The following is an 18,568-nucleotide window of genomic DNA, read 5'->3' as shown; positions in this document are numbered from 1 at the left end:
AGTGGACACAATAATTTCAACTATGTTGGGGCAGGGTGAAATATGGGCAGTAGTGATCTTCAACATTGTTTGTAATTCGATCCAACAAACACTTATTGTGCACCTTTGTGTGCTAAGATGTTGGCTATATATGTTTATTTTTCTTATTTTTGACTTTTTTGGTGTTTAGCTCTATGAATTTTAACACATGTACAGATCTGCGTAACTGCCATCACAATTGGGATATTGAAAAATTCTATAACCCGAAGAACTCCTTCATGCTATTTGTCTGTAATCAAAAGCTCCCCCACCAGCAACTCATAAAAATCATTATCTGTTTTCCATTGCTATAGTTTTATCTTTTGAGAATATCATGTGAATTGAATCATATAGTATGTGACCTTTAGAGATTGGCTTCTTTCACTCAGCATAACACCTTTGAGATTCATCCAGGTTGTTGTTTGTATCAATAGCTTACTTGTTTTTAATTGCTGAGTAGTAATGTCTATATACATTATATATATGTGCCACAGTTTGTTTCTCTATTTGAAGGACATTGGTTTGTTTCCAGTTTTTGATGACTGTGAATACCGCTGCTATAAATATTTGTGTACAGGTTTTTGCATGAATATTAGTTTTCATTTCTCTTGGCTAAATACCCAGGAGTGGGATTGCTGGGTCATGTGGTGTGTTTAACTTTGTAGGAAGCTGCCAAACTGCTTTTCAGAATGATTATATCATTTTGCATCCCCGTTAGCAATGCGCGTGAATTGCTATTTTTCCGCATCTTTTTTTTTTTTTTTTTTTTTTTTTTTCTGAAATTTTAAGACCAGTTTATTAAGTTCAATGATGAAAGCCATCAGAAGAATATTCTCCTGAAAATTATTTTTTCTTAGAAAAAAGAAAGGAAAATCAACACCCTCTTAGCACAGCCACAGATGCTATGGCAGTCAAGCCTCTCTGGAGACGGGCTAGTCCATTAGTCGGTCAAGTCACTCTCCCGGTCAGCAGGATTGTAGTCTGGGTCATCCTCATCATCCTCCAGCTCCAAGTCATCCATTTCCTGGAACAAAGACTCATCTACCTCCACGTTGTTTCCAGCATCTTCCAAGAACTGAATATCAGATGTGTCGAGATTATGATCTGTTTCAAATAGCTGTCTCCCACTTAATTTATTTTTTCCTGCTTGTTCTTCTTCTTTCATTCGTTTCTTTTTAATTTCCAAGAGTTCTGCATCAAACTTGGCCTTCCAACTTAAGAAATTCTCGATTGTAACAGGAGTGCCATGGAATAATTGCTTTTCAGCTTCTTCTGCTTCTTTTTCTTTTTGTTTTTTTTCTTCTTGTCTAGTTTTTATTTGATCTACTATTTCATTTAATTTTTCTTGCACGGCTGTCACTAAAGTAAAGATCATCACCATACCAAGGTTTTCTTCTGTCTGTAATGCTAATAATTTTAAAATGTCTGAGACGTCATTATCATCTAGATTTAACTGAGAGAATATTTCATAAAGGGGAGCTTCATCTGGGTATTTTTCACTGTATGTAAACTTGAGGGTAGTCTGGACAGTTTCATCATTTTCTCCAGCCTCAGATGTCACAGTAATGGTGAAGCTGGGTGGATTTTCTGATAATACTGTGAAGGAGTCAGGGTAGATGGACTCCAGAGCCTCCAGCTCGTTGCGCTGCTCCTCGCCGTAATCTGTCATCGCGGCCCTCGCTGCAGCCCATGGATCGCCCAGACACCCAGGCGGCGCGCGGCAGCCGGGACCGCGGCGCACTGGGAGAGCAGGCAGCTGCCGGGCGGGCGCAGGCGCAGAGTCCCCGGCTGAGAGGCCGGAGGCCCAAAGCCAGGCTAGGCCTGCTGAGCCACAGCCCAGCGCCTGCCTTTCCGCATCTTTGACAGCACTTAGCATTGTCGGTATTTTATAATTTTAGTCATTCCGATAGGTTTGTCATGGTATCTCATTGTTAATTTTAATTTGCATTGTGGATAATGATGTTGAACACTTTTTCACATACTTATTTGCCATCTATATCTCCTCATGGTGAAGTGCCTATTCAAACATGGGGGTTCAGTGCCCATTTTTTAGTGGGGTTGTCTTCGTAGTGTTGAGTTTTGAGATTTCTTGGTAAATCCTTGATACATGTTCTCTACTGAATACATGGTTTACAAATATTTTTTTCTCAGTATGTAGTTTGTCTTTTCATTCTCTTGACTGTGTCTTTCATGCAGCAAAAGATTTTAATTTTGATAACGTTCAATTTTTTTGTATTGTTTTAGAGTTTCATGTGAAAGAACTTTTTTGTCTAACCCTAGGTCACAGAAGTTTTATTCTATTTTTTTTCTAAAAGTTTTATATAGTTTCATTTTTCCATTTAGATCAATAATCCATTCTGAGTAAATTTTTGTATAATCTAGCATATTTAGGTAGAGGTGTTTTGTTTTGTTTTACGTAAGGGTATCCTATTGTTCCAGTTCCATTAGTTGAAAAAAATTATGCTTTCTTCACTGAATTTCTTTTGCACTACTGTTAAAAATCAAAGGTCATATTTGGGTAAATCTACTTTTGGACTTTCTACTTGGTTTCATTGATTTATGTGTCTCTTCCTTTACTGATACCACACTGTTTAAATTATTCTAACTTTATAAAAGGACTTAAAAAATCAAATGGTATAATTTCTCCCACTTTATTCTTCTTTTCCAAAAGTATCTTAGCTATTCTTATTTATTAACTTTCTATATAAATGTTAGAATCAGCTTGTCTGTGTCTTCACAAGTCCTGCCAGAATTTTTTGAATTGAGTTAAATCTGTAGATCAATTTCTTATCTTTACTCCTTTGAGTCTTTGAATCCATGAACACAGTATTTCTCTCCATTTATTTGGCTCTTCAGCATCTTGAGGTTTTCAGCCATACACATCCTATATTTGCTTTGTTAGATTTATACCTAAGTATAGGTATAAATATTTAGTTTTTTAGAGCCATTCTAAATGGCATTTTAGAAATCCTGTTTCCAACTCTACATTGCTAATACATAGAAATAGGATTGATTTTTATGGCTTCGATCATTTAGTATTTATTGAGACTTGATTTGTTTTTGTTGTCTGACATACTATCTATCATGGAGAATATTCCACATGTGCTTGAGAAAAATATGCAATCTGCTGTTTTGGGTAGGGTCTTCTCTAGATGTCTTTTAGATACAGTTGGTTCATAGCATCATTCAAGTCCTCTATTTTTCAACTGATCTTCTGTCTTGTTGTTTTATCTATTCTTTAGAGTGGGGTACTGAAGTTTCTAACTGTTACTGTAAAACTGTCTATTTCTCCTTTCAATTATGTCAGTTTTTTGCTTCATATATTTTGTGGTTCTTTTGTTAGAGGCATATATGTTTATAATTGGTATATCTTGATATATTGACCCTTTTGTCAACATGTAATGTCCTTCTTTGTCTCATCACGATTATTGACTTCAAGTCCATGTTGTCTGATATTAGTATATCCACCCCAGGTCTCTTTTGGCATTTTTTTATTGCATGGAATTTATTTTTCATCCTTTTACTTTCAATCTATTTATGTCCTTGGATTTAAAGTAAGTCTCTTTTAGACAACATATATTTGGATCATTTTTAAAAATCGATTCTTCCAATCTCTTCTTTTTAATTGCAGGGTTCAATCCATTTACAGTTCAAGTAATTATCGATAAGAAAGGATTTACTTCTGCAATTTTGCTATTTGTTTTCTCTATGTCTTATTTTCTTTTTATTCCTCAATTTTCTTTTTATCCCTCACTACTGCCTTGTTCTGTGAGTGATTTTTTTTTTCTAGTTTACTATTCTGACTCCCATCTTGTTTCCTTTTCTGTATACTTAAAAAAAGGTTATTTCCTGGATGTTTTAGTCAGCTTGGCTGCTATAACAAAATATCATAGACTGTGTGGCTTCAGCAACAGCCATTTATTTTTCACAGTTATGGAGACTGAAAAGTCCAAGGTCAAGTTCAAGATACTGGCAATGAGTTTCTGATGAGAGCTCTCTTCCTAGCTTGCAGAAGGCCTACTTCTATTTCTGTCTTCACATGGTGGGGAAAAGAGAGAGAGAGAACAAGCACACTCTGGTCTCTTCTTATAAGGGTATAAATCTCATCATGAAGACCTCACCCTCATGACCTCATCTAATTACCTCCCAAAGGCCCCATCTTCAAATACCATCCACATTGGGAGTTAGGGCTTCAACATATGAATTTTGGGGAGACACAATACAGTCCGTAATACTAGGGTTACCCTGGGGTTACAATTAGCATTTTAACTTTGTAAGAATCAGGTTTGAATTAGAACCAAGATACTTTCAGTAGTATTGGGTTTGCCAAAAAGATCATTCGGGTTTTTCCATAACATCTTACGGAAAACCCCAAATTAACTTTTTGGCCAACCCAATATATAAAAACTCTGATCCTTTAAAACTCCATCTCCCCCCTTTATGTTGTTATTTTTACCAATTACATGTTTATACATTGTGGGTCAATTAACATAAATATATAATTATTGCTTTATTTATCTTTTAATCATGTAGGAAAAAAAAAGGAGTTATAAACCAGACATACAATATTACTGGTTTTTATATTTATCTATGTAGCTACATTTACTGTTGTGTTCCTTATCTCTTCATATGGCTTCAATTATCCTTTTATTTCAGCCTGGAGGACTCCCTTTAGCATTTCTTGTAGCACAGGTCTACTAGTAATGAGCTCTTTCTGTTTTTGTTTTCCTGGATATGCAATTATTGGTGGACAGTTCTTTTCTTTCAGTCCTTTATATATGTCATCCCACTGTCTTCTGGCTTCCAGTTTCCAAAGAAAAATGGGCTATTAATTACACACAGTATCTCTTGTATGTGATGAATCACTTCTCTCTTGCTGCTTTCTAGATTCTCCCTTTGTCTTTGGGATTTGACAATCTGACTATGTGTTTTCCTTGGAATCTCTCTTGGTTTATGCTTCTTGGAGTTCATTGAGATTCTTGGATATTTAGATTTATGATTTTCATCTAATCTGGGACACTTTTGGCCATTATTTCTTCAAATAGTCTTTTTGTTTCTTCCTCTCTTCTCCTTCTGGGACTCCAGGTATGTATATGTCAGTATACTTGATGGTGTCTCATAGGTCTGTTAGGTTTGGATCATTTCTTTCCTTCTTTTCTCTTCTTAAACTGGATGTCAATTGATCTATCTGTATTTTTATCTCCAGAATTTCTATTTGTCTCATTTCTATAATTTCTACTAATATTCTGTATTTGGTGAGACATAGTCTCCTGGTTCCTTTGTTCTTTCTCCATGACTTCCTTTAGCTCTTTGAGCATATTTAAGAGAGTTGATTTAATGTTTCCGTCTAGTAAGTCTAAATGTCTAGGTGTCCTCATGGACACTGTCTATTAATTTCTTTCCTTCCCCCTGTTAATGAGCCATACTTCCCGGTTTATTTGCATGCGTTGTAATTTTCTGTTGTTTAAACGTGGAGATTTTTAATATTAAAATGTGACAACTCTGTAAATCAGATTTCCCCCATCTTCAGGGTTTGTTTTTGCTGTTTGTTGTAGGCTGTTGCTGTTTGCTTGGTTTGTGACTTCTCCAAACTATTTTGGTTAAGTCTGTATTGTTTGTGATGTGAAGTCTGTGTTCCATTAACTTGGGGGTCACCTGGTGTTTTGACAGAGTTTCTTTCAATGGAAAAAGAAAAGGAAAGAAGAGAAGAAAATACTCGCCCAGTCTTGGCAGATTGGTTCTATGTTGGAGCACTCCTTCAATGCTTAGCCACGCTGCTTACAATTCTGCCTTAGCCTTCACTCACAGCTTGCACAGAGCCTGAAGGCCACTCAGAGGTAAAAGCTTGGAGTCTTCTCAGGCCTTCTTTGGGCATGTACCCACCCCTGACACTATGTATACCTGATTCCCTGGTATGCATGGGAGCCTTTAAAGGCCCCTTTACCCCCACATATCTCTTTTCCCTGCCTGCTGTTTCCCAGGGTTTTCAGTCTGTTTGTTGCTTGTCCCAACTGTTATCCCTAGCCCAAGGCTGTCACAGCCAATATTTCTGCCTTTAAATGCATATAGCAAAAGCCTCCTAGGCTGTCACCTTAGCCCTACAAATGCTTGAGTCAGGCAAAATAAAGGCAAGCCCTTCAGACAGCCACCGGATGGGCTGGAACTTACAACCACAATTCTTAGAGAATTCTTCGAGAAATTCTGCATTGCTCCCTCTGGCACTAGCCTCCTGCACCAGGAATGTGGGTGCAGTCCTGGTGGCTGGCACCAAATAGGGGTATAGCATGTGGGACGTAGGCAATTTAAATCACCACAGCTGTCTCTTACTGCAAAGCAACAGCTTCTCTCCTCATCAAGCTTTCCCCTGGTTGTAGGTTTTTGACTGGACTCCAGAGTTCTGCAAAAAAATGATGCTGACAGCTTTTGCCAGCTCATCAGATTTTTGTAAAGGGACAGAGCTCTGGAGTTCCCTACTCTGCTATTTTCCTCTATTCATTTTTTAAAAATCTTTTAAAATTTCTGTTTTATTTATTTATTTTTTGGCTGTACGCGGGCCTCTCACCGCTGTGGCCCCTCCCGTTGCGGAGCACAGGCTCAGCGGCCCACTCCACGGCATGTGGGATCTTCCTGGGACCGGGGCACGAACCCCCGTCCCCCGTGTCCCCCGCATTGGCAGGTGGACTCCCAACCACTGCGCCACCAGGGAAGCCCAAATTTCTCTGTTTTGAGATTGGATTATTTCTCTTGACTTATATTCAAGTTCACTTCATCTTTCCTCTCTCTTCTTTCTTCTCTCCTCCATTCTGATACTGAACTCATCCACTGAGTTCCTTTTTTTTCTTAAATCAACTTTATTTATTTTATTTTTTTGCGGTACGCGGGCCTCTCACTGCTGTGGCCTCTCCCATTGCGGAGCACAGGCTCCGGACACGCAGGCTCAGTGGCTATGGCTCACGGGCCCAGCCGTTCCACGGCATGTGGGATCCTCCCAGACCGGGGCACGAACCCGTGTCCCCTGCATCAGCAGGCGGACTCTCAACCACTGCACCACCAGGGAAGCCCGAGTTTATTTTTTAGAGAAGTTTTAGGTTCACAGCAAAATCGAGCAGAAACTACAAGAGTTCGCGTGTACTCTTTGCTCCTCCACATGCTTCTCCCACTATCAACATACCCACCAGAGTGGTACACTTGTTACAACTGATGAACCTATACTGACACATCACTAGCCACCAAAGTCCATGCTTTACAGCAAAGTCCATGGTTTACATCAGGGTTGACTTTTGGTGTTATACATTCTATGAGTTTTGAAAAATGTATAATATCATGTGTCCACCATTACAGTATCATACAGAATAGTTTCCCTGCCCTAAAAATCCACTGTGGTCTGATTACTCACCCCTCCTTCCTTCCTAATCCCTGGCTTCCACGGATCTTTTTACTGTGTCTGAAGTTTTGTCTTTTCCAGAGTGTCATATAGTTGGAATCATAGCTTTTCAGATTGGCTTCTTTCACTTAGTAATATGCATATAAGGTTGCTCCACGTCTCCCCCACCCTTCATGTCTGTTCATGGCTTGATACCACATTTCTTTTTAGCAGTGAATTATATTCCATTGTCTGGATGGACCACAGCTTCTTTTTTTTTCTTTTAATAAATTTATTTATTTATATTTATTTTTGGCTGTGTTGGGTCTTTGTTACCGCCCACGGGCTTTCTCTAGTTGCGGCGAGTGGGGGCTACTCTTTGTTGTGGTGTGCGGGCTTCTCATTGCAGTGGCTTCTCTTGTTGCGGAGCACGGGCCCTAGGCGCGTGGGCTTCAGTAGTTGTGGCATGTGGGCTTCAGTAGTTGTGTCTCATGGGCTCTAGAGCGGAGGCTCAGTAGTTGTGGCCCACGGTCTTAGTTGCTCCGTGGCATGTGGGATCTTCCCGGACCAGGGTTCGAACCCATGTCCCCTGCATTGGCAGGCAGATTCTTAACCACTGCACCACCAGGGAAGTCCCCACAGTTTCTTTTTCCATTCACCTACTGAAGGACATCTTGGTTGAGTCCAAGTTTTGGCAATTATGAATAAAGCTGCTATATACATTTGTGTGCAGGTTATTGTGTGGACATAAAATTTCAACTCCTTTGGTTAAACTCTAAGGAGCACGATTGCTGGATCATGCTGTAAGAATAATTGTTTAGTTTTGTAAGAAACTGCCAACCTGTCTTCCAAAGTGGCGTTCCCACCAACGATGCATGAAAGTTCTTGTTGCTCCGCTTCAATGAGTTTTTTATGTTATGTTTTTCATTTCTAAAATTACTATTTGATCATTCTTTTAAAAAAATATTTCTTTGTTGAGACTCTCTATTCTTTCACTGGCTTCAAGACTGTTCTTGATTTTTGGTAAGGCACTCTTGTAATAGCTGCTTCAACATCTTTGCCAAATAATTACAATTTCTATGACATCTTGGCATTGACATCTTTTGGTTTTACGCTACATAAATTTATATTTTCCTTGTTATTCACTTGCAATGTAAATTTAGATTATATTGAAGAGTTTTTGAAAATGAGGTCTTAAGACATTGGGTCCTACTTATATCCTGTAAAATGTTGATATTTTTGTTTTAGAAGGCAGTCGACCTGGTTAGGTTTAGGCCACAAGGTTCCCCTGCCTCTGTGAACTACGGTTCATTTCTCAGATTTTGCAGTGATCTTTGGATTTATCTTGCATGTATACCACCTGATGGCAAATCTGGGACTTAGGCAGTGGTGTATCTATATAGTTCATTTCTCAAAATATTTGATATAACGAATAGTATCTGATCCAAGCATACATAGTTTAAGGGTGAGCCCAGGGTAGTTCATAAACAACTTTATGGGGTCACTTTCTCAAATTCTTCCCTCACTGCAATCTCTTGGTTACATTCTAGTTCCTTAATGTTCTCTTTTTGGTCTTCTATCTAGAAAGCTTTGGTTACCCCGCTGCTCTATTGTGTGCTTCCACAACTGCACCTGAATCTAGGGCTATGTGACAAGAGACTATAGAGACAGTATAAAGGCAAGAGAGGTTGGATCCACTCTCTTGGAACTGCAGCTCCCCTGAAAAAAGAGGAAGCTTTCCCTTCTGCATAGTTTTGGATCCTGCTGGCCTGTATTACCTGAGAATGCTACAACGCCTACCATGGAATTTCTTGGGAACTAGGTCACAAATTAATAGAGGGGAAAGAAAAAGAGGCAAAAAAGTAGGGGAAAGTAGGGGATTTTCAGATTCTCTAAGTATTATGAGTTTCTCTCTCACGTCAGAACTAGAGGTCTTCTCCTGAAGTTCTGTCTGCACTCTGGTACCCACTATCTGGTTGGCAGGGTGATACTGAGAGAGCCCAGTGACACTTGAGTTTTGTTCTTCTTTCCTAATCCACCTGCTACTATTTACTTTTCAGAGTCCTGAACTAACTTCCTCCCATACTATTTCATGTTTTATAGCTGTATTCAGTGGGAGAGTCAGGGTAGAATATGCTTACTTCATCTTAGTGGAGCTAGAACCCTCACTTATTCCTAAAATTAATTTTTAATTTATCACACATGCTGACTAAATTGATGTGAATTTACATATTGGATTGCTTTTCTTTTGAGAAATGGCTGGAGTTACTCTTTATATATTGATACTGATACTCTTTATATATTGATACTTAAACAATATGTTAAGTTAAACAATTCCTTCAAAGCAGGATACAGTGACTCTGAAGAGAGCAAACTGACTATTGCAGTGAGGGTGGTTCCTGCTTCTCAGTAAACTAGGTTTGGTTGGCAGGGTTTAATGATCTTACAAGAATCATTCTGTTGATGTGTATAGTCCAATTTTTACAAGGTTGAAGGTTGGGATTTATAATGTGAGAGAACTTTTAGGACCAGAAGAAATCTGCATAAGGAAGTCTATTTTGAAAATGTTTTTAAAAACACCTATTAATTTTTTTCAGCAGGGTCAGGTGGGTATTGATCCACCAATTAGACTTATAGCAGTGACTATGGTCTGAGGAAAATGCATGAGAATGTTTTGTCTCTCTTTAAATGGCACAAAAAGACCCTAGGGGGTTAGAAGGAAGAAAATGAAATTGTAGAAAACCGTACTGAGAACGCTTTAGTCATTTACCAGGCAGCGTCAATGTAGAAAACAAACCCAAAGAAAAAGGGTGTTGAGTTCTCTGAAAATGAATACTGTTCCAGAGATTTGAGCAGAAACTGTCTACTCTGTGTAATTAGTTTCAGCTGAGGGTTTTGAGTCAACTGTTATTTTGGGGGACCGTCTACTTCTGGGAGATTTCAAAGAACTCTCAGCTTGAGGTCTACCAATGAAATGGAAGTCCGATGATTTAGAGAAAATGATGTATTGCTTTTAATTGAAAATATGAATCCAAGGATCATTACCCTAGAGTTTCATTACTGTGTTAATTATTAGCAGTACCTGATAAGGTCCTATTTGTTGGAGCCAAGGCAAATCTCCCTTTATTTTCTTTTCCAGAAGACTCAATCTTCAGATTTCAGGTCATTCAGAGATTGCTTCTGTGATTAATTTGGAAAAGCCACTCATACCTGTTTAATGATAAGATTACTAATATCAGTTTGCAGTAAGGCAAAGACTAGGATTAGAGTGAAACTTCTAAATGCACAGAGTGGGCTGTTATTAACTCATAAAGGGAGTTATAGCCCATGTCATTAAGACTAATGGGAGTACCTTGAGATGTGGAAATTCCAGTCTCTGAGAACTTTGACAATTTTCAGTTTTAGAATTCCTTGGCTTTCTCTACATTTTTGTAAAGATTAAGGATAAAGATAATGAAGTTTTTGAGTAAAAGGCAAAATTCTTCAAAGTTCTTTAATAATAGTCCGGCAGAAAAAGTCTTAATCTACCTTAAAAATAAGCAAAGAATGATCAAAGCATAGTAGAAAATAGTGATTGGATCAATATTTGCTCTTTTATTTCATGCTAACTGGCAGGCTGGCCCAGGTAATTGTTATCTGAAGTGAATTCTCTTTTGGAAGAGGCCCATATGCCAAGAATGAATTTGAATCCGGGCGCATAACTTGCTTGACAACCTCTAGTTTTTGTGTTTAAGTATGAACTATAAATGAACAAAATTAAATTAGGGTTACCAAAAGGTGCATTATTATGTTTGACTGTTTAATTACTGAAAGGATTCACAGGACTCAATTTATGCTCATGTTACAGGCAACAAATATAATATAGCAATATTATAGCTATATATATTATATATTATAATAGCAGGAGAAGAATATGCACTGGGAGGGCCCTGGAGATCTCAGGTGCAGGTTTCCTTACCCTTCCACCACTGGGTTGCCCAGGATATACTTTGTCTTCAGGTTTTGAACGTCCACTGCCATGTGTGTGAAGCACCTTGGTGCCAAGAAACCCAAAGCCTGCTCCAGGTAAGCTGGTTGGTGGTCCAGACACATTCCAGCCACGTGACCAGTCTGAACTGGCAACTCTGCCCGTCAGGTGCAAGTTAAATCCAATTATTACTACTGAACGTTGTTGACAGACTGGTACCTCTGTCTCAAAATAACTCACAGATCTATGGTTATAGAACCTTTACTTCATGTATCTCATAGTGTTTCCAAGGGTCACTCTCATGCTCCAGGCAGTTCTGGAGATCAGATCAGATCAGCTGAGATTAGCCCAAAGGTCCAGATAAGGCACAAGCAATTTCCTAACACATGTTAAACAATCAAGGGATTTTTCTTGGGAATTCCCTGGTGGTCCAGAGGTTAGGAGTCTGTGCTCTTACTGCCGAGGGCCTGGGTTCAATCCGTGGTTGGGGAACTAAGACCCCACAAGCCGTGTGGCATAGCCAACAAAACAAAAAATAATAGGCAAGGGATTTTTCTTGCTCATGTGTGGAAGGAGAATTGTTAGGTTCAAGGTGCTACAGCTATGGGTAGTGTGATAGGTGAAGAAGAAGCAATGATGACAATAACTTGTCTCCAGGGCCTTTAATTTATCCCATAAATGTATTATAATTATTTCCAATTGACAAGGCATTTAAGTCTAAAACCCAGGGAAAAAAATCTTTTAAAACTTACTTTACCAGTCCTTTATTTAATAACAGATATGTTTCTTTTAACCTGAAAAGTATACAATTATTGATATGTACTTATATTAATACATTTTATTTAGACATAATTAACCTGGGAAGGTATATTTTCATTTTGATTTATCAGGTCCCCCCCCCTTTTCAAGTTTCGTAATCAAAAGAGTTTGTACAGTTTTTCTAAATTAATGAAAATTTGGAGAATGCCAAGTAAACCTGATTATTTTTACCTATTTTTAAAATAAAATTTTGTGGTACCTAGTGGTCTTTCCAGGAAATTCAATGATAGGTTAGTCATCAAAAGACATCTTAATTGAAAAAATTTCCCAAGTTGGGACATTTGAAAGGACTCATGAGACCCCACAGAGTCAAGTCAGGTAATGCTTTGATTTACAGGTGAAGGAGAGAGCACAGCAAGAAGTTCAGGCAAGAATGACAGGTCGGAGAAGTGGCCTCTACCAGGCTCAAGCTTCCCAGGGGACACGTTCACACACACAGCACGTCCAGTGTCCTGGCTGAACCACCACGATCTACGAGGGCTTTCTTAGCCTCGGCTGGAACTCAAAACCGAGGCTCCCAGAGTAGATGTTTATGATTCTGCCAGCTAACTTAACTGGTTGGGCCAGTTGCACACCATCAGTAAAGAAGCTGACCGTGGGGGTAGAACTGATTTCTAAGGGAGTTTCATTCTTTAACTCACAGATCATAAAACTGACCCCTTTTTGGCCAAGAGTCAAAAATGTCATCCAGGAGATCCAGAGATAGAGTTTTTCCATTCCATCTGTAAATCAACTCTATCGTCCATATAGTTTTATTTTTCTGAATTTGGGAAAGGCAAAATCAAGAATGCCTAGAGGGTAAAAGTTATAAACATAAGACACAAGTTTGTAGAGGCAGGCACAAGTTATAGGGAATGTTTTATTTTGTCCAGGCATTATTCTTAAAGCAAATCACAGCCAGAAACAATAATTAGTAGAAACTTTTAACTCTTTGGAGCAATAAGGAACTTTTTGTTAAAATGATTTAAGAACATGCCAGAATTAATGAGGGCTAACAGAATACTGAGACAATAGAAAAGACATTTTTTATTGAAAAAAAATTTATTTTGTTCTATGGCACAAAATAATCGAGTCATTTTACAGAAAGACAACCTAAATTGTCATTTTCACCTTTGGGTCAATATTCATGTAATAATTTGTAATAATGGATTTATTAATATGTAAGTATTTATATGTAAGTATTAAGACATTCAAAGATATATAAATATACAAATAGATGATAAATGTAAAGGTTTTAATTTTAGTCTTAATGTATAATTAATTTATAAGCATGTTAAATAAATTATGTTTATCATATTAAATTTATAATCTTAATCATGTGCAACAATTTCTTTGATAAATAGACAAATTATATTTACTATCCTGTCTTGATATTTGTATTTTTCTGTATCTACTGCTAAGCCTGTAAGGATCGCCTCTACATCAAAGCCTAAGAAACAATAATAAAAACACTTGTCTGGGACTTCCCTGGTGGTCCAGTGGGTAAGGTTCCACACTCCCAATGTAGGATCAGGGAACTAGATCCTGCATGCTTGCTGCAGCGAAGATCCCGTGTGCCGCAACTAAGACCCAGCGCAGCCAAAATAAATAAGTAAAAATAAATAAATAATTATATTAAAAAACCTCTTGTCAATATTATGTGACTGATCAGGTTTGGTGGGCATCTACTGTCTGCCTAGCGCTCTTGCCATCTTTGGGAGGCAATCTTTCCTCCATCTTTTTGAAAATTGCTCCTTTACTTAGTCTAGTCACGTGGTTATTATAGAGGCTGCTAATCACAGTATCTTTCACTCTTCCTGGCCAGTGTCAATTGGTCCAGAGGTAAGCACATAAAGTAGGTGGGGTCAGTCAGAATCCCTGCCAAGAAGAGGAAGATGATCTGAGAGAATATAACCGACAAGAAAAGGAAAGCAGTGACAAGTGATGGGAGAATGTCCTGGTTGTGTTTGTATCCACCCTTCAGGCTTTCCCAAGGTCCAGCCCTTCTCGCTACTACATGAACTAGAAGGAAGTGCGTAAGAGGACTTATAAGGAGAGAGATGTAAAATATAGGAAATGTATTGTTAAAAAACAAATCAGGAATTTTTTTTAGTAGACAATATAAATGTGAACAAGGTTTGCAAGATTCAGAAAACATTTTTGCAATATATATGATGTAACCCATTATGTATGATGTTACCCATATGCCAAAATTTCTTCCAGGTTTATTCCCAGGTATAGCAAGGGCAAAAAGTAATTCCACATGATTGTAAGAGCGATGTTTATGCAGCTGCATTCTGATACTGCAGTCTGACAATTTCACCAGGTATTGTTAAGAAAAATTTCCTAAAACTTGGAAATCATACAGGGGTATTGTTTAAAAAGTTCCTCCAAGAATTATTTAATTCTCTAGGACTCTTTACTACTTGATAAAAATCTAGGTATTGAATTTATATGTTAACTTGTAGATTTCTGTTAGAAAAGATAGTCCCAAAAGTTATAGCTGTCTTGCTCTGTGGGACATTAACCAGTTTTGTACCTAACCCAGCATTTTTTTTTCTAAATGTTTAAAATGTCTTTCCTGATGGATTACTTAAACTTTTGTTTTTAAAATTCTCTTGAAACCAGTTTCACCGTTTTATTTGTTCTCTTCTTAATAGGTGAAATAAACCTTTGACATTTGTTTATATTACATTTATATAAGTCATATTTTCAACGTTTTGAAAATTATAGTTTGACAGGATATTTGTGGAGAGTACTCCTGTCCTTAAATTGGGTGCCTAAATTTAGGGATAAAGGTAAATTTGTTTTGAGTGATACAATGCAACAAGTGGTAACTCATTATGTAATCCAGGGCTCTGGAAATTCGAAGGGTTTTTTTAGCCACTTTGCTCAAGATTTTATGGGAAACTTCCAGAAAGAGCAAGACTATGAGAGCAGTATAATGTTTGAGTCTCTCCAAATATACAAGAAAACTTTCCTATGTCCAAACTCTAGAGACAATAACAATAAAACTCTGTGTGTGTCATAAATTTAGGACATTAATTAGGGTTGATGTTCCTAACTAATGAACAGCTTCTAAAAAAAATGAAGAAGAGCAGCAACACAATAAATTACTTAAAACACTGAATATTCTTCTAAAAAAAATGATACAAATGAACTTATTTACAAAACAAAAACAGACTCACAGACTTAGAGAACGAACTTACAACTTACGGTTACCAGGGGAAAGGTGGGGGGAGGGATAGTTAGGGAGTTTGGGATTGACATGTACACACTGCTATATTTAAAATGAATAATCAACAAGGACCTACAGTATAGCACAGGGAACTCTGCTCAGTATTATGTAACAACCTAAATGGAAAAAGAATTAGAAAAAGAATAGATACATGTATATGTATAACTGAATCACTTTGCTGTACACCTGAAACTAACACAACATTGTTAATCAACTATATACAATATAAAGTAAAAAGTTAAAAAAAATTGAATATTCAGATTAAAAGAAATTAAAATGGCCCTTAAACATGTTAAAAGTTGTTCAACCTCTCTCACACACAAAATAACAGAAATGCAAATTCAAACTAAACTGAGATATTATATTTTATATATCAGACCGGAAAAAATCTTCCCCATTGTGGAGGCTGTGTGGAAGCAGGCACGGTCACACGTTGATGAAGGGAATGCAAGATGGTGCACCCCTATGTACCCCTATGGAGGGACATTTGGCAATATCTAGAAAATCACATACACATTTACTCATTGATCTAGCAATCCCTGTCCTAGGAATCTATCCACAGACACAATGGCAAAAACATAAAATTATGGGTGCACAAGTTTTTGCTACATAAATTATCCATATTTGCAAGACACTAGAAAAAAATCAAAAGAACTATGTGGCAAGGACTATTTTGCTGGTACCATGGCTGAATCTTCAGTAGTCTATTCTAATTTTATTTAGCTACCTGCTCTGGTTGATGATTAGACATCAACCAGAAGACCGTGACTTGTATGAACATAAATCTATTGACCTACTTTCTTTCCCAATAAGTGTGATCTTTGGTCAGAGGCACCGTTGTTTGGTAAATAATTACAGTACATGGAGATTCTGTAAATATTTATATTCTGGAAGAAATGCTGTGAGCAAGTAATGCATATCTGAGCCAAAATGTCAAACTTCAGTGAGAACAAACACTGTCCCCTCTTTGATAGAAGGGATCTGGTGTAATCAATCCATCACAGTCTGTCAATGAAACCAACACAGTTGTCCAGGGAATAGGGCAATATCTGCTGTTGTCTTGTTGGGTACCAAGAAGTAACAGGGTCATTCTCTGAGCATCTATACAACTAGCTAGACACTCCCCATGAATTTGTGTTGATCTTTAGACTATTTCTCTTTTCACACAAAGTGGGTAGCTAGCAATACCATACGACATTCCACCCACTAGGAAGATTTTCTTTCACCTATATCTTCAGGGGTACTCTGGAGTAAGACCATAGTGTAGCAGTCATCCTGTTCTGTCGGAGTTGGCCATAGTGCATGCCATCTAACTGTAAACCAGGCCTTTGGTTTTCTTCCTTTATTAACTGGTCACATGGAACTTCCCACGAAGATGTATGTATAAGGAAATCACAGAATGTCAGGACTGGTGACAATGGTGACCATTACCCCCCTCAGCCTGAAAAGGCAAGAATGGGGAGTGGTTCCTGAAACCAACAAAGTGATTGTGTTTCAAATTTTGTTTCCTTTAAAAATCATGTTTGGTAATCTGGAGAAAACCATAATTCGAAAAGATACATGCACCCCAATGTTCATTGCAGTACTATTTACAATAGCCAAGACATGGAAGCAACCTAAATGTCCATGATAGATGAATGAATAAAGAAGATGTGTAGCACAGGGAGATCAGCTCGGTGCTTTGTGACCACCTAGAGGGGTGGGATAGGGAGGGTGGGAGGGAGGGAGATGCAAGAGGGAAGAGATATGGGGACATATGTATATGTATAACTGACTCACTTTGTTATAAAGCAGAAACTAACATACCATTGTAAAGCAATTATACTCCAGTAAAGATGTTAAAAAAAAAAAAAAGAAGATGTGGTACATATATACAATGGAATACTACTCAGCCACAAAAAAGAATGAAATAATGCCATTTGCAGCACAATGGATGGACCTAGAGATTATCATACTAAGTGAAGTTAAGTCAGAAAGAGGAAGACAAATGCCATATGCTATCACTTATATGTGGAATCTAAAATATGACACAAGTGACTGGCATAGTTTCTATAAGATAATAGAGGCTGAAGAAAAGATTTGTTTGAATTCAGTTTACATGGATGGTCTAGCCTCTGGATAACGAAGCCTAGAATTTCAGAGTTGGAATAAACTTTGAAAAGACACTGCAATATTAACAGAGTAACACAGTATTAATGTCCAAATTGTTATTCTTAAAATTACTGGCCTCCCGAATTGTGACAATTTGTTGCCTATGCACAGTCAGTGCCTTTTGATTTTGAAAGAGTAAATCTAGCAAATTCATCTTTGGGTGTATGCTGAGATAGCTTCCCATATTAGGAAGATTCTGCCATAGAAACAGTAACCACCAGATAATATAAAAAGAACAACGTACAACATGGATAAGTTCACAGATATGTTAAGTGAAAGACACTAAAACATGGAAGAGTACATACTGTATGACTTCATTTCAATGAAATTCAAAAACAGGCAAAACTAATCTATGGCAATAGAAGTTGGAATAATGATTACTTTGGGTAGAGGTTTATTGACTGGGGGGGTCACAGGGAGCCCTCTGGGTGGCTGAAAATGTTCCATATTTTCTGCCTGGGTTGTGGTTACAGGGATATATACATTTGTAACAATTTGCTTAGCTGTACACTTAAGATTTGTGCACTTGATAGCATGCATGTTAAACCACAATTTAAATATTTAAGAAAAGAGTAATTAAGTAACCTGCATACAGGCACTTACGTTTGTTTATATATTATATTGTGAAGTGGCAGGTGTTATAATATTAGTTTTTGAAAGAGAGGGAGACTAGTGTAAAAGTCTGGGGATTCCAGACGTTTTCCCATTACAAGCACGTATTTTCAGCTAAGATTTGAGGTATATGTGTTTCTTCTTGGCCTTAAATAATACAGATACTGACTACATACTTGTTCAGTGCCAGCACAATTCAGTCCAAGCATTAAGGTACTCTACCAGCAAGCAAAGGGGCAGCGTGATGAATGGTACAAACATAGTATGCTTATTTGCTCCTTGCTTCTTTGTTTTTTAAACATGATAGACTTATTTGTCATTTATGTGTGGTCTTTGTTTGTTGTTTTTGTTTTTTGACAGCACCATGCAACTTGTGGGATCTTAGTTCCCCAACCAGGAATCAAACCTGTGCCCTCTGCAG

The 18,568-nt window shown here is 37.7% G+C and overlaps 1 protein-coding gene across 1 annotated transcript; it reads right to left on the bottom strand.

Annotated features, from left to right (window-relative positions):
* Positions 1 to 798: 798 nt before the first annotated feature.
* Positions 799 to 1,852, bottom strand: LOC309966053 (RWD domain-containing protein 1-like). Its single transcript, XM_082845961.1, has one exon. The coding sequence runs from the start codon at positions 1,685 to 1,687 to the stop codon at positions 959 to 961; it is 729 nt and encodes a 242-aa protein (XP_082702087.1). The 5' UTR covers positions 1,688 to 1,852; the 3' UTR covers positions 799 to 958.
* Positions 1,853 to 18,568: the final 16,716 nt, after the last annotated feature.

Source organism: Leucopleurus acutus (genome assembly GCF_964270905.1).
Source record: "Leucopleurus acutus genome assembly, chromosome: 9".
NCBI lineage: Eukaryota > Metazoa > Chordata > Mammalia > Artiodactyla > Delphinidae > Leucopleurus > Leucopleurus acutus.
This window is presented reverse-complemented; position numbering and strand designations above follow the sequence as displayed.

Coding starts and splice junctions, on each gene's coding strand:
- LOC309966053 (XM_082845961.1), bottom strand. CDS start 1,687: ATGACAGATTACGGCGAGGAGCAGCGCAACGAGCTGGAGGCTCTGGAG.